The following is a 15,903-nucleotide window of genomic DNA, read 5'->3' on the forward strand; positions in this document are numbered from 1 at the left end:
TTGCACTTGTCAGCCCTCTTCCGCCTCCCCAGTGTGCAGGTTATGGGCCCCACCACACTCAGACTCACTGACAACTGTTTCCACTCATAGTCTTGGATATAAAATTAAGATCTTAAGTCAGGCGTGGTGGCACATGTCTGTAATCCCAGCACTCTGGGAGACAGAGGCAAGTGGAACTCTGTGACTTCGAGGCCAGCCTGGTCTACAAAGCAAGTCCAGGACAGCCAGGGCTACACAGAGAAACCTGTCTGAAAAACAACAACAACAAAACAACCCCTGCCCCCAATTAAGATCTTTAACATAAAGTAAACAAGTCACATCTTTTGCTCAAAAAGACCATATAATTCTAAATGTAGCAAAACAAGCAATAAAAATGTGTCTAAGTAGTACTGAGCTCAACAGCAACGGAAGCCAGATGGAGAGAGAAAGCCCTGGGTCCCTTCTTGCTCTGACAACTGCTCTAACGTGACTAAATGAATGAATAACTCGATTTGCTAATCTCTTTAAGATGAACAAAATAATACCAACTAAAGACCGCATACAGTGTCTTGGGCACATTTACTGTAACCAGCGTGTAATACTTTTCAAATACATTGATGAAAGTGGACCACAGAAGACTTAGGTTAAGGTAGGCTGCAGCACAGCTAGGACTGTGGAAAAAAACCAAAAAATAGAGACTTACACTAACACTTCAGTATGCACCAATGTGTGTATCATTTCCACAGGAAATGAAGAGATAATTCCAAAAATGATGAGTCTTGGTGAACGGTTTGGCTTTGCATCTCATGTATGAAGGCCAGCCGTAAGAGCCATAAAACAAGCAGTGTCCATATGCTGTGGAGGGGCTTGCTCCAGGGTAGGCTAGCCCAAGCTAACGAAAACTGGATGTGCCGCTGTGAGCTCCACTAAGCAAGGTACTTCCTATTTTAACAGTCTTACCTGTTGGAGAATTCTCTTACTGGCTACGTTTGCACCGCCATTGATTTCTTCTTTCGTTTCTCCTTCTATTCATTTTTCTTATATATTAAGAATGTCAAGGGATTCCCTGGGTGAAGTTCTCGAGGTTTAAAAGGGAAAGTGTAGGGAGTCAGGCTCAGTAACAGAGCACTTGTTCATCTCTGACATAAAAAACGTGGCACACATGCCTACCTGTTATGCTTCTCATGCAAAACAGATGCTCTTCTGGAAATATCCCCACAGTAACACATCAGGGGCAAGTGAACAGCCTAGCAGGTAGCAGGCCAGGTCTGAGTTGTCTTTTTAGATTACTGCTGCAAAGGACATTATGGCTAATTAAGAGTCCTTAGGGAACTTCTGTTCCTGCTCTGTGTTTACGAAATCCTGATCTAATCGATGCGGCTGGAGAGGCTGTGCCTCAATCCTCAAGTGATGCTGCGGAGCATGACCTGCAATGCTAAAGGGTTTGAGCTTTTCAGTACCGACTGCTGACCAGACTCCACAGCCCCAGGGACAACGCTCCACCTTCTCCTTCTCTTGCTTTCTTAACACCCTCCTCTTCCTTATAATCTCAAGCCTGTCTTTACACAACACACATCTTACCTAGCTATTCAGATTAGCTGTGAAAATGCTACAAGATCATTTCTCTCTGCCTTCTAGGATTTCACAAAACTTCCCTAATTGTCAGTGTGTAGTGCTGCTTGGCACATTTTGCATCTGTAGTGTGTGTGTGTGTGTGTGTGTGTGTGTGTGTGTGTGTGTGTATGTGAGAGAGAGAGAGAGAGAGAGAGAGAGAGAGAGAGAGAGAGAGAGAGAGAGAGAGCGCAGCCATGTTTAATATTGTGAAATATGATCTGTCTGCTCCGCTCCCCACCTTCTAGAGCAGTGATAAATTTCAGAGCATGCTCGGCAGAATTGGATTATATTATGCACAGTACACATGTTCACCACCAGGACCGTACCCCCCAGCATGTATGCATGGAGAATGAATTGCTGAGACGTCAGAATCCCAGTCCCTCAGAACTGATTTTATTAGCCAATGCATACCAAAGATGGGTGGTAAAAGAAGTATTATTTTGCAGTTCCTTTCATCCCTGAAGTCCTATCCTGCCAGACTGTGCCTTTCCGGTCTTTGGATCAAGCCTTGCTTGCGCTGTGCCGCTGCAGCACCAGGGAAACCGCTTTGCAGCCCGTCACCTCTTCTGGCAGACAGCCGTCTTGGTCTCGGAGAGTGGGGTCAGCGCCAGACTGGAGCAGCAGCTCCACAATGTCCAAAAACTCACAGGCAGCAGCTGCAAGGGAAATGGACAGTTAACCGAGCGACAGGGAAAGCACTCCTTTGTGGCAGCAACGGCAAGGGTGGGCAGTAAGGAGTCCCACCCTTAGTGTGGGCACCCGATGGCGGCTGGCGGCTGCAGGATGATCACACCTTGCAGCCAGAACAAGTCTTAAGAAGTCAGATCTTTTTCCTTGCATAGAAACAGACATTTTATTCGTAAAATTGTGAGACTTGTGTCCCTATTTGCAAGGATGGAATAATAGCAAAGAACAAAAGATACAGTGGTTTTATGTTGATCTACATTTTCAAATAAGGGTAAGTGGGTAACCCATGCCAAAAGGCTAAATGTACTACATAAAAGAAAACATTTTGTTTTTTCTTTGAAGAGGTAATACACACACACACACACACACACACACACACACAATTGAATATGTATATTCAATATATATAATTGAATTTAAATAGGAAAAAACTGGTCTAGTAATTAGACCATCACTATGTGAAATTTTGCATGTGGGTTTGTATGCACACATGTGTGTGTGTGCAGGTGTGCTCAGTTATGTGTGAGTGTGTGAAGGTCAGAGGACATCTTCAAGTGTACTCCTCCACTGCTCCCCACAGGGTCTCTTACTGAACCTGGAGCTGGCAGGCTAGCAAGTTCCTGGAATCCTGCCTCCATCCTGAAGAACTGGGGTTAGAGATGTGCAGCCTGGCTTTTATGTGTGTGTGATGGGGCTCTGGACTCATTTCCTTGTGTACATGCAGCAAGTATTTTACCCACTGAGCCATTTCCCAGCCCCTAAAATCTTAAGGTGTCACTAAGTTTAAGGTACAGGAGGGGAAGTGAAGGTGGCACTCTTACCGCCCCAGGACAGACAAACAGACCAAAGGGTTAGAGCAGAGGGGTGTCTATTCTGCATATGTACAGAAGTCAGATTTATCACAAAGCTGGTATTACAAGGGAGGAAACAAAGCTCTAACAATTAGATGGGGCTGAGATGACTGAGTTGAAGGCAAAAGCAGGAATTTTACACAAAATGAAGCATAAACAACAATAAACACACAAAAGGAAAAAGAATGAAAACAAAGACAAGTGGTGATGCTGGGCAGAGGAGGCCTGTGCAAGGAAAGCACCATATTCTCCTCAGAGTGCACTCTGGACAATAACCTGCCACTCCAGGCTACCCTAAACATACGCCATAGTCATAGTCTATAGAGATTTCTGCTCGCGGTCTCTAATTTATTGGTTTAAAGTTGTCTCCATTTCATTCTTAAAATTAGGAGTTTGCCTTTTTTTTTTTTTTGCATATATGTGTTAGTGTATATGAATGTAAGTGTGTGGATACATGTGCACATGCACACACATGTAGAGGTCAGGGAGGACACTAGTGTCTCACCGAGCCTGGAGCTTGCTAAGTCAACATGTCTGACTGGCTAGCAAAGCCCAGGAAGCACCACCAGTTTCTGCCTCAGCAGCAGCCATTACAGGAGCGAGCCACTGTGCCAGGCTTACATGGGTGCTGGGGAGAGGGCTCACCTCCATGCTCGCGAGAAACGCCTCTGCCGCCTGAGTCACTGCCTCAACTCCATCAATTTCTTTTTATTTATAAGTTATTCAGAATTATGTTAAAATTTCAAATAGTTGGGTGTTTTCCAGACATATGTCTGTTATTGATTTCTAACTTAGTTCTGTGGTGTCAGATGGCAAAATTCTTGTGCACATGTGCATGTGCGTGTGCGTGTGCGTGTGTGTGTGTTTCTAACAGGCCCAGATCACAGTCTAGCTTATGGAACATCATGAGTGGGAAGTGTATATTGCTGGTTAGGTGACTGTTCTGCAGATGTCAACTAAATGAAACTGTTGGAAATGCTGTTCTGGTCACCCGTGTCCTTACTGAATTGTCTAGTTACTCTATCACTTACTTATTGTTTGACAAACGTTGTTTTCCTCTTGCTGTGCTTTGTCTCATGTTTTGAGTGAATGCAGAGAGGGCATTCAGGGCAACAGAGGCTGGAGCCATACGATGTATATCCAGAAATGCGCATGCTCCTCTCGTCAGGCCAGTAGTGTGGGTTTTGGGCAAATTAGTAATTGAGTTGGGTCTGGCTTTGCTACTGCCACAAATAACTCAGTGCACTGTCTGGGTAGCGGATAGTTTCTTCTCAATTTCCCTCTGCCCTCAGCTGTGGCACTCTATGCATGTCTGAACCACAGAAGGAACCTCTGTCGGTCCTGACCTCTCCCCTCTCCTCACGCAGCAGACTGCTACTACTTATGACTCAGGTTGAGGCTTACTGCGCTTTGTCCTTTTGAGGTCATTGTGGTCCTCAGTTGGCTCTCAGGGATGATGTTCTCTGCACTTCCCCCAATCTTTAAGCCATGTGCGTGCGCGTCTGTGAGCGCACTCACTGACCTGCTCTATTGGTATTCATAATTAAAGACCCCGACTGTCTTCACGCTCAGGCAGGCGCTTCCAGCTTAGAGCATTTCAGTTTTATGTTGTGAAGTAAGCAAGAGCTGTTGAGTAAAAGCCAAGCTCTGGTGGGCTATAAACTGACATGGCTCCAGCATCTCTTATATTTTTGGTTGTGAGCCTAGCCTTTTCACAGATGAAGCATCTCCCCAGCCTTCTGATGTCTTTTTACATTCCCTCTCCTGATATCCTTAGTCATCAAACTCTTGTCCATAACCAGAGAGAACTTGCTTCTAAGAGAACCGAAGTGGAGAAGGGGCATTTTCTGAGCTAGAGCAGGGCTGTCTGGGAACCCTACCTCTGCCTTCAGGGGGGTGGGATCCCTTGTACGTGAAAGTAGCACGTGACGAATGAACAGATGGAGAATAGGAGAAAAGGTAGAGAGAAGCAAGAATTGTCTGTTCCAATCCTAGAGAAGCTGCTGATTGGTGATGTAATTAAGTATGTGGTAGACCCTGAGACTGCATCAATAGCGGGGAAGGCGGAGACAGCACTGCCTTTGCCAAGGCCTGAGACCAAATAAAATGTCTAACGTTAGACTCTTTCCTTCAGAGTCCCCCTCACCGCTGTTCTGTGATGCTGGGTCTTATGTACTGCAAGCATGTACTCCACCACTCAGCCATATGTCCAGGCCATCGACTGACACTGAGCATTTACAATCGCACCCTCAAATAATCTCAATCAACATTTTTACTCTAAATTTCTGGAGTTTAACCATGATTAACTATCTACCCATTCAGATTGAAATGTGTAGAGACTCATAAAAAAGAAGAAGTTAAAGACACACTGCCTGGGTCAAGTAGCCGTGACGACGTATTTCCTGACAAGAACCACTCCTGGAACACCCACCTTCTAAACAATAAGTACGCAGAGTTATTCCACCGCCTCGACCTCCTGTGAGGTGCACTTGCTTAGCTTTAAAGTGGGACTTTTGTAACAGTGTCATTAGAAACTACATATATGAATCTGCAATTCAGGGCAGCCAACACGATCTGACACTTAGCTCTTCTAACCCAACACTTGAGCAGGGGAACGGGGCTAAGCAGACGTCTGCTGAGGATGTAGAATGTGGCCTCTTATGGCAAAGGGCCATAAGTAAGCTGTGCAGCCGTGCAGTGGGGGCACAATCTCAGGATTCAAACCCAGGAGCAGAGTTTGAAGAATTTAATTCCATAACTTGTTGACTATAGCCACCCAACTAAGAAAACAGCCCTTATGCTGTGTAACATTCCCCTAGCATAACATGTAGGTGAAATTTTAGCATCAGCCTAATATAAAGTGAGATTTAACTCACAATATTTCAGCAGGGGTGTGGTGTGTATACCTATATAAAAGGGATTTTACTAACAAGCACCTAAGGTTTATGAAAAAGACAGGCGCACTTGGAAGCATAAGCAAGCAGAGAGTAACAGCAGAGAGAAAAGGGAGACAGAGGGGTGCAGATGATGGGATCCTGTCTATAAAGCCACCATGTGAATTGACGCCAATATCAACAGGGCATGTGGGGGGCACGATGGTACCTGGGGGAGACTGGCTCATCACGTGCCCAACAAACTGCTGTTGAAGAAATGGACCTGGGTCTCCATTCCCATGGTGAGCTTCCCCGGCCCATGTTTGTTTGTTTGTTTGTTTTTGTGTCCTCTCTATGCAGCATGGTGCTGAGAAGTTAGAATTTACTCAAAATCCATCCCTTGCCTTCTGCATCTTTAGTGAAGCACAGGTCACAAGCCAGAGTGTGCAATCTGCTCATGTTCTCACAACAAAAGCAAAGACGACAGGAAAGGAAAGACAGCAAGAGCGAGAGAGGGGCCGTGCTAACACTCACCAAATTAGCGAGGGGCCATTGCAGTGCCCACAGTGTGCTGGGGTCTTGGGAAAGCCTGAGCTGGCCTACGGGGACCACACAGTTGCTGAATTTATGGTACCCTGGGAACCTCTATTTGTCAAGTGCCACACAGGCGGCCCTGACACTGCACAGGTGAAGATGAATTCTCATTCAGAGCAGTGCGCCTTCTGACTCCATTAATCCTCGGGGTTTTGATGATGAATTTCTTTCTTTTTTTATTTTATTTATTTTCACTCTAATGCCTCCTCCCACTGCCCTGTAACAGTGTGGAAAGAAGAGAACAGATGGCGCTTTCCGTGGAAGCCTGAAGGCTCATGAGGATACAAAGCCAGCCCACTTTGCAGTCACATGACCACACGTGCAAGGAAAAGCCTTGATTTCCCCTGGGAGACACAGATGCAATGATATTAGTATTCCCAGTGGAGGAAGAGGAGGGGAAAGCTAACAGGCCATTTATAAGGAAGACCACACTTACTGCAATATACTCCAGCAAGGACCGTGTTTAATCACGAAATAACAAGAGGACCAGTATCTGAAGACTCCAAACACTCAGGTAAAATGTGAGGAAATAAGGGTTTTAATATGTTTCCACACAAAGACCATTTAGGACAAACTAGTAAGGACAATGGTGGCCTCTAGTTAACCTGCGGTTGGCTCTGACCCAGTTTTAATCGGAAGAAGCCAGGATTTACAACCTGCTTAAGGATGGAGTTTGACAACTGCTATAATCAGAAGAGCTGTCAACACAAGGACAGCTGTCAAGCTCAACCATAATTCATAAAAAGTAATAGCTAAGCCCCTGAAGACCTCCCCAACACTGTCTGCACTCACTGTATTTAACCACACTTACAGTTTATGAAAATCCCAAGAATAGGTGAAGGCCCTAAAATCAAATCACATCAGTAGCCACTAAGCACACACCAAATAAAAAGGATTAAATAACATTGAATGACTAAAAGAATAAAATATGCTCAACAGACTGCTAGGCATTCAATAGGTGCTTAATAAATGATCATCATTGCTACTATTACATATAATATTGTTTTGACTATTCTGAAAGTAACAAAAGTCCAGTAAACTAGTAAAGGAATAAAACTAAAAGTGAATTACTCTAAAAGCGATTGTTAATTAATCTGAAAATATTTTCAGGAAACATTGCTGAGCTGTCAGAACATTTTAATTTTATATATTCATAATGTCAAAATATCTGACTAATGATATTATTTTAGGGTTTAATTATTTTGATTGTAACATTATATGCTTGGTTCTTTCCACAATAATTAATATAACCTCAGAGACAGAAATTGAGGTTGTTTCAGTAGATCTATTTTGGGCATAATCTGAATTAAGGATCATTTTTATTAATGTCTAATGTCTCAGTGAACAGAAAGAAGACTATGAAAGCGCACAGCACATCAGTATCAGTATGTGCTTACTCACAGCACAGTCATGGAAACTGGCTCTGCCTCGCTGACCAAAGGGCCCATGAGAAGGGATTTCCCATTTTATTATTCCTGTAAAAGGTAACTTTCCAAGCTGGATGTGATGGTGCATGCCTGTAATCCCAGCACTTTGGCTAGGCAGGAGTATTATGAGTTTGAAGCTAGCCTGGGCTACGCAGCAAGTTCCAGGCTAATCCTGGTTATATAATGAGGTCATGTTTCAAAAAACAAAACACCTGCCCTCCCCTAACGATCTTCTGGAAGATACTGTGAGTTATCTCTGGCACTGCAGCCGTGTATGACATTAGAATACACGAGCGGTTGTGTAACCAGAAGACCTGTCCAGTGGCTCTGCTCTCTACAGCCTGAATTGCTGAAAAGGTCAGAGCACCTTCCTGGCTCCCAGACTTTCATCTGCTAGGGGGGAAAGCAATACCTAAGCTTGGCCATTTGTTGGAAAGGCAGGAAAGCAGAAAGGACAACACTGGTACCTTATCTCTAAGATATACACACTCTCTCTGTAAGCTTTTACAGGTTATAGAAGAATACCAGTCATATGTATGTTTTCTTAAGATGAATCCATCCATGTAACTTGTCCATACATTATCACGTAAGTATTAGGGTCCCAGAAGCACCCCTCCCAGTTTAACAAGCCACTTCCACATCCGCCAAATTAGTCATCCTCTTGTCTCCTGATGTTGGACACTCTCCCCACTTTTGACTCTCATGTATTGGAAAGTGCGCTGTGTACATTCATTCTTGGGTTCAGCATCTTGAGCTCAAGGTGTTTTTGGGAGCTCCAAGCTGCGTTCAAGTGGCTGCAGCTCACTCTCACTGCTGGGAAAACACTTCAGGCCGCCATGACTGCTAGGTAATTCCTGGATCTGGAGAGTCCGGTGCACTCCAACTTGAGAAACTGGCAGTAAATATTCTTTCTATTGTTTGTTTTTTGTTTGAAACAGGGTTTCTCTGTATAGCCTTGGATGTCCTGGAACTCCCTATGCAGATAAGGCTGGCCTCAAACTCAGAGATCCTCCTACCTCTGCCTCCTAAGTGTTGGGATTAAAGCCATGCACCATCACATCCTGCCAGTAAATAGTCTTATATACTGATTCTCCTAGAATCTTTTTTGGAACACATATTAGACACTTCTCATTTCCCCTTTAAAAAAATAGCCAGAGAGTGGTGGCACACACATTTAACCCTGCACTCAGGAGGTAGAAATGGGTGGATCTCTGAATCTGGGGTCACTTTGGTCTACAGAGTGAGTTCCAGGACAGACAAGGCTACACAGAGGAACCCTGTCTTGAAGAAACAATCACCAACAATAACCACCACCACCACCACCACCACCACCACCACCACCACCACCACCACCAACACCAACAGCAATGGTGATAGAGGGAACTGGAGAGATGGCTCAGTGGTTAAGAGCACTGGCTGTTGTTCCAGAGGTCCTGGGTTCAGTTCTCAGCACCCACATGGTGGCTCACAGCCATCTGTAGCTCCAGTATCAGTGAATCTGACACGCTCTTCTGGCCTCCGTGAGCACTAAGCACATGAAGGCAAATCATTCAGGCACATAAAATAAAAAGAAGCCAGTTTGCAGTGTGTGTCGGGGGGTGGGGGTGAGGGTGGAGGGGGGGCAGTAAGAGAGAGGAAAGGAATGAATGAATAAATGGTGGCAGAGATCAAAGCACAGGCAAGTGTTTTACCACTGAGGCACAGTTCTGGCTTTTCACTAGACTCTAATACAGTGGTTCTCAACTTTCCTAACGCTGTGACCCTTTAATACACTTCCTCATGTTGTGGTAGCCTCCAACCATAAAATCATTTTTGTTACCACTTCATAACTGTGACTTTGCTTCTGTTGTGAATTGTAATGTAAATATCTGATATGTAGGACATCTGATATGTGACCCCAAAAGAGTCACGACCCACAGGTTGAGAACCATAGTTCTAAGCTGTATCACATTTCTATCTCTCCTTTCCTGTTCTGCCTTTTGGGTGATTTCTTACAAAGAGCTGCCAATAAACCATTTTCTTGTCTTTTCTTTTTTTATTTCATTACTTGTGCTAACTGTATACTTTGTCTAATCACTGTAAAAGTCCTCTATTTAAAATATTTTATTTAAACTAGATTTGGTGCTGGGCATAGTAGCACATATCTTTAACCCCAGCACTTGGGACTGAAAAGAGGAATAGACCTCTGAGTTCCAGGCCAGCCAGGCATACAGAGTAATTTCCTCTTTACAAGTTTTCTCTAACAATTCTTATCCAATAGTTTCACTGAAGTCCTTTAAAATGTGATCCTGGGCTGGGGAGATGGTTCAGTAGGTAAAGGCACTTGCCACCAGCCTGGCAACCTGAGTTCACACAGTGTAGGAAGAGAAGCAATTGCAGGTTGTCATCCCTATGTGCGCTGTGGCATGTGCACACCCCTCTCCCTACACATAACTAAGTGTGAAAAAACCCAAACCCCATGGTTTACTACACCTGCTGATGTGCATGTGAGTGTGGTCTGTAATGTTAGACTATAAGTTTATTCTCAGCTAAGGAACTTCAGAGTGCTGTGGCTGCACTGAAATGTGTCTCTTAGGAGACGTGCAGCAGCTGGGGGCAGGGAGAGGGCTCCATCAGTAAAATGCAAGTTGCGCACACAAGGGGGCCTGAGCCAGAGCCTTTGCATCTGTGCATGAAAGCTGGGTGCAGTGGTGTCTGCCTGTAATCCCAGTGTTGGGAAATGGAGGCAGGAGGACCTCGCTCACTCTAGCAGAAGTGGTGAGGAGCGCAAAGTTTACACACTTCGATCAGTGGATGGCAAGTTATACGCTCTGTCAGAGAGGACAAACCAGAACAGCACACCTGCCTCAGCTCCTTAGTCTGGTGATTTCCCAAACAATCAAGAATATAAATCTGAACTTTAAATTTGTGTAGATCAGGCTTCCTCACAACTAAACACTGGCCTGATGTAGATAATCTGTCTTTCATATTTGTACTGCTAGACTAAATCAAATCTTTAAAAAACAAAACATGTTTAAAGCCAGGTACAGTGGCAGATGTCTGTAATCCCAGCACTCAGGGACGCAAAGGCAGGGGGATCTCTGAGTTTGAAGCCACCTTGGTCTACAAAGTCAGCTCAGGACAGACAAAGCTACATAGAGAAAGCCTGTCTCAGAAAAACAAAACAAAAAACATGTTTAAGCCAGGTATGGTGGTGCATGCCTTTAATTCCAGCACTCAGGAGGCAGAGTTTGCTGAATCCAAGGCCAGCTTGGTCTACAAAGCAAGTCTAGAACAGCCAAGACTACACAGAGAAACCCTGTCTCAAACAAACAAACAAACAAACAAACAAACAAACAAACACCCCAACCAACCAACCAACCAACCAAAACAACCCCCCAAGCTCCCATGTTTATTTTTAAAAATATTTTCATGAAAGTCTGTAAAACTTTTAAAGATCTATACCTGTATCTTTATTTTTTCATAATTAAACTTCTCCACATTTATGAAAATGAAATCAAGAAATACTGAAAACAGCAAGATTCGTTTTTCTTTTAATATCCAATTCCTGTATGTGAATGAAATTGGCTCTAAACATTTTTTCAGTAAAAATGCATTCTTAAAGTTATGATTGGCCTAATAATCATTCTGTAAGATAATCTTTTTATGCAATTTCCAAATCCTGTGACTAAGAAGCAGCTTTAACCATTTCCACATCTGCATAAACTGTTGTGCGGTCCTGGTGGGCATTCCTTTGTACTGCAGAGGACCTGGATATGTGGAGCGAGGTCTGTTCCTGTCACAGACCAGTCAGCAGCCACACCAAGTTCATCACTTTACCTTCCCCTGCAACTATTCTGAACACAGCCCTTTCACATGCTAGTACATTAACAAAGAAACAAGCATTTCCCACAGGAGAGCAATGCGTGGGTCTGCAGTTTTCTCACTGGAGCGTGTGAAGACCATCAACCCTCTGCAAGGATGTGGATGGTGCCCTCCAGGCCTCTCACGTGGTTATTTCTCTAGTGGTGATTTCATTATATTGCCTATAATGAAACATATGGTCTTGAATTTGAGATCCTTTTCCTCAGCCTATAGAGACGCTCAACGATAGGTATGCATCACCAGCCTGGCTCTGTGTGTGTACACGCTTCGTGTGTGTGTGTGTGTGTGTGTGTGTGTGTGTGTGTGTGTGTGTGTGTATGTGTGTGTTCGTGTGTACATGCTTCGTGTGTGTGTGTGTGTGTGTGTATGTGTGTACATGCTTGTATGTGTGTACATGTATGAGGAGTTCCCCACAAGTCTAGGCATTTGCACACTTGCCCCCAGTTGGCTGTGTGGGAAGGATTAAGAAGTCTCCCCCCACTTCCTGCTAACGGTTTGAGATGTAAACTCCCAGCTGCTGTCTCTGTTCCACCATCATGGATTCTAATCCTTTGGAACTATAAGCCCAAAGTAACGTTTTCTTCTATAAGTTGCTTTGATCATGGTGTTTTAACCACAGTGATAGAAAAGTAAGACTACAGTGTGCATGTGGGTGCTTGTGCAGACATGACTGTGTGTGTGCACATGGGTGACTATGCACGTATGTGCTTGCACATGTGGCGGCCAGAGGACAACACAGGGTGCTTTATTCATTCAATCATTCTCCACTTGAGAGACACGTGCTGCTGTACTTCCTGCTTCGTACCTTTTTGGTGCCTCTTTTCCTTCATTGCTGCTTGGCTTTTGTATCAGACAGACAGCACTCTACAGTGTTAATGTAGTATTTTAATTTCTTTGATGTTTTTTCTATTTCTTTAATCATCACTCTACTATCTTGATGCAAACTTACTAGAATTACCTTCACATTTAAACCAACCAAATTCCAGCGATATAAGGAAACAGTATGTCTATACAGCTTTTAAATAAACCGATTTATTTATTATTATGCATACAGTGTTCTGTGTGCATGTGCACCTGTAGGCCAGAAGAGGGCATCAGATCACATTATAGGTGGTTGTGAGCCACCATGTGGTTGCTGGGAATTGAACTCAGGACCTCTGGAGGAGCAGTCAGTGCCTTTAACTGCTGAGCCAGCTCTCCAGCCCTGTACAGCTTTCTTTTATTGACCTTCTTTTAGTGATAGATGTATTACAAGATTGTTATACAGTAATGCTACAACCCTAATGCTGTATTTCTAGTTTACCCAGGTATTTTATCATAAACCATAAGACCTGTTAACACTTATTGCATACATAGCATGTATTAGAGCCTGTCTTAAGCATCTTATGTAAACTAACGTCTTACATTCTCACACCTAGTCTGAGGCAATGGTTCCTATCTCATCAACTGTAAACTGAAGTGAGCGATTCACACGGCCTGTGCGCTCAGCAGGGAACTGGAATGTCACGCACAAGCCTGGCGTAAGCCCATGAGCCTGAGCCACGTCTACAAACTTCTTAAATTGAGTGTTGACTTTTCTCACAAGCTTTTTATACATCTAAATTACTGAATTAGTTATTTCGTCTAACTTGGAAATGTAAAAAGTCCTACTAATATGTTTAAAAATGTTACATCACCTTTCAATTTCTGGGATGAGCTCAACTCGATTATGATATAAAATTTGTATCTAAATACAATGATAGTTTCGTTTGCTAATATTTTCCTGAGGATTTTGGCATTTATGTTCAAAAGTGCAACGGATTCACAAGTTTCCTTTTTTTCCTGCTAGTTTTACTATCTAGGTAATACCATAGATTGATTCATAGCTAAACCCATAAATGTGTAGACATTTCACTTTTCATTATCAGTCTGATTTACATGGACTGCAAACAGCTAGTACAACAGGCTAGACTCCCAGGTAAGCCAGTGATGCTCATGGCACCACACAAATGCTCAGGAGTGGACAAAGGCGCTGAAGGGCATCTGAGCCCCTTGGTTCTGTCCTAGCCCAGCACTGTTAAGACTGGCAAAGCAGTGTGTGCTTGTTTCCAAAGTGGAAACAAAGTGGTTGAACCGTAGCCTGATTTAAACACTGATGGCTGTCTTTTATTCAATAATATTCATACATAATAGAATCTCTGAATTATATTTGCTAGTGTTTTATAATTTAGGAAATACTGTAATATTTTCTATTGAATTCAATTTATTTAATAGTTCTTTAAGAGCCATTTATTATTCCTCTTTATAGATAATTTTTACTCTATATTTTTGAAGTAAAGATAGTAGAGAAAATAAATTTAAAAATCAAATTTGTTTTCTTTATTCAGTTATAATAGTCTCTCCTTATCTGAGAGAAAAATTCAAGAAACTGAAGATGGGATCAAGAAATACACATATGTACATAAGCATGTACATGCATTATATATATGTATACATATATATGCATGTATGTATATATATACATATATATATGTGTGTGTATATATATATACTTACATTGGTTTTTGTTTCTCTACACACTCTTATTAAGAGATTAACAGCAATTAAGTACGTTACTGAACTATGCTCACAATTCTTGTGATGATACGAGATGATTCAACATCCACGTGATAAGATAAAGTGAGGCAAACGGTGTGGTACCAACCGAGTTGTCAGGCTGCCACTGGCGGGTCATTTGAACACATGCACGGTGGCCAGCTGCTGTGGTAACTGAGACACTAGCGAATGTCTAACACATGGGTAGTGTAGTATAACGTAGCTTCAACAGGTCAGACAAAAAGATGAGTCATACCCTAGCCTGGAGGAGCAAGGATGGCACGAGTCTTCCTCATGCTGCTCAGAACAGCACAGAATTTATAACCTACTCACTGTCTATTTTCATGTTTTCTATTTTTGGGTCATAATTGACTGTGGGCTACTAAAACTACACATAGTAAAACTGCAGGTTAGGGGTTCATCAAAAAGTTATTATTTTTTTCTGTGTGGTGTATGCATGTGTGATGAGGGCTAGCCTCTGTGCGGGCATAGGGAAGCCAGAGATCACATTGTGCTTGCTCTATCCATTTCCACCATGTTTTGGGACAAGGCCTGTCACTGAGCCTGGAGCTTACCATTTCTAGTTATCTTGGATGGTCAATACAACCCCAGGGCTCAGATGCACACCTCTGTGCCTGGCTTTTATGTGGGTACTGGGGATCTGAACCCAGGTCCTCATGCTTGCACAGGGAGCCATTACTGACTGAGCCATCTCCCCAACCTCAAGAGAGTTTTGTGTGTGTGTGTGTGTGTGTGTGTGTGTTTTAAATAGGAGAGAGATTAGATTCTAAAATAACAAAGACTAGCATCTTTGTCCCTGACAGTACCAAGAATAAAATAATGAATTTTCAGCAGTGGGTGGAAAGCTTCCACTGCTGATGACAGTCACTGCATTTCTACTATCTCTTCCACATAGGTGTAGACAGAAAAAAATGTTCAAATATGACCAACAATTCAGAAACAATTCAGCTTACCATAGTGAAGAGCTGTCTGACCTTCATTGTCCTATAAAAGAACAGAAATGGTACGCTTTAGAAAAGGTCTGCAAGTCTATAAAAGTATATAAACTACTGCAAACATAGAGGATACCAAGGTTCCACAGGTTTATTGGACACAGGAAAAGCCCTTGTTTCTCTGCACCTCACAGCACTTTAGACCACGCTGCACCTTGGAAAACTGTAAACAGTGCACGCAGCAGCTACAGCACAATGAGAGTCAAACCAGATCTAGGGAGGACGCAGTCTAACATGGCTGTTGGGCACAGTGAAAGAAGAACTGTCACTGTAGTGCTTACCTGACTCCCAATCCTGTCCCTGAAGCTAAGGACTGTGACTTTTAGTAAGGGTTAATACCTTTTTAATGTCTTTTTAAAAGATTAACAAATTCCAGGCTAAAGACATTAGGTTTCTAACCAGAGCAAACATAAAAAAAGGTGATTTC

General features: G+C 43.1%; 1 protein-coding gene across 1 annotated transcript in view; it reads right to left on the reverse strand.

The window, feature by feature from the left end:
• Nucleotides 1-1,964: 1,964 nt before the first annotated feature.
• Nucleotides 1,965-15,903, reverse strand: part of ACBD6 (acyl-CoA binding domain containing 6) — a 135,905-nt gene continuing 121,966 nt past the window's right edge. Inside the window, exons 7-8 of the mRNA XM_084786038.1 lie at nucleotides 15,438-15,468; nucleotides 1,965-2,249 (exon numbers count right to left, since the gene is read on the reverse strand). Coding sequence (XP_084642164.1) covers nucleotides 2,095-2,249; nucleotides 15,438-15,468 — 186 coding nt within the window. The 3' untranslated portion in view covers nucleotides 1,965-2,094. The remainder of the gene's footprint in view (nucleotides 2,250-15,437; nucleotides 15,469-15,903) is intronic.

The sequence above is a fragment of the Acomys minous genome (genome assembly GCF_964271855.1).
Source record: "Acomys minous genome assembly, chromosome: 1".
In the NCBI taxonomy this organism is placed as follows: domain Eukaryota; kingdom Metazoa; phylum Chordata; class Mammalia; order Rodentia; family Muridae; genus Acomys; species Acomys minous.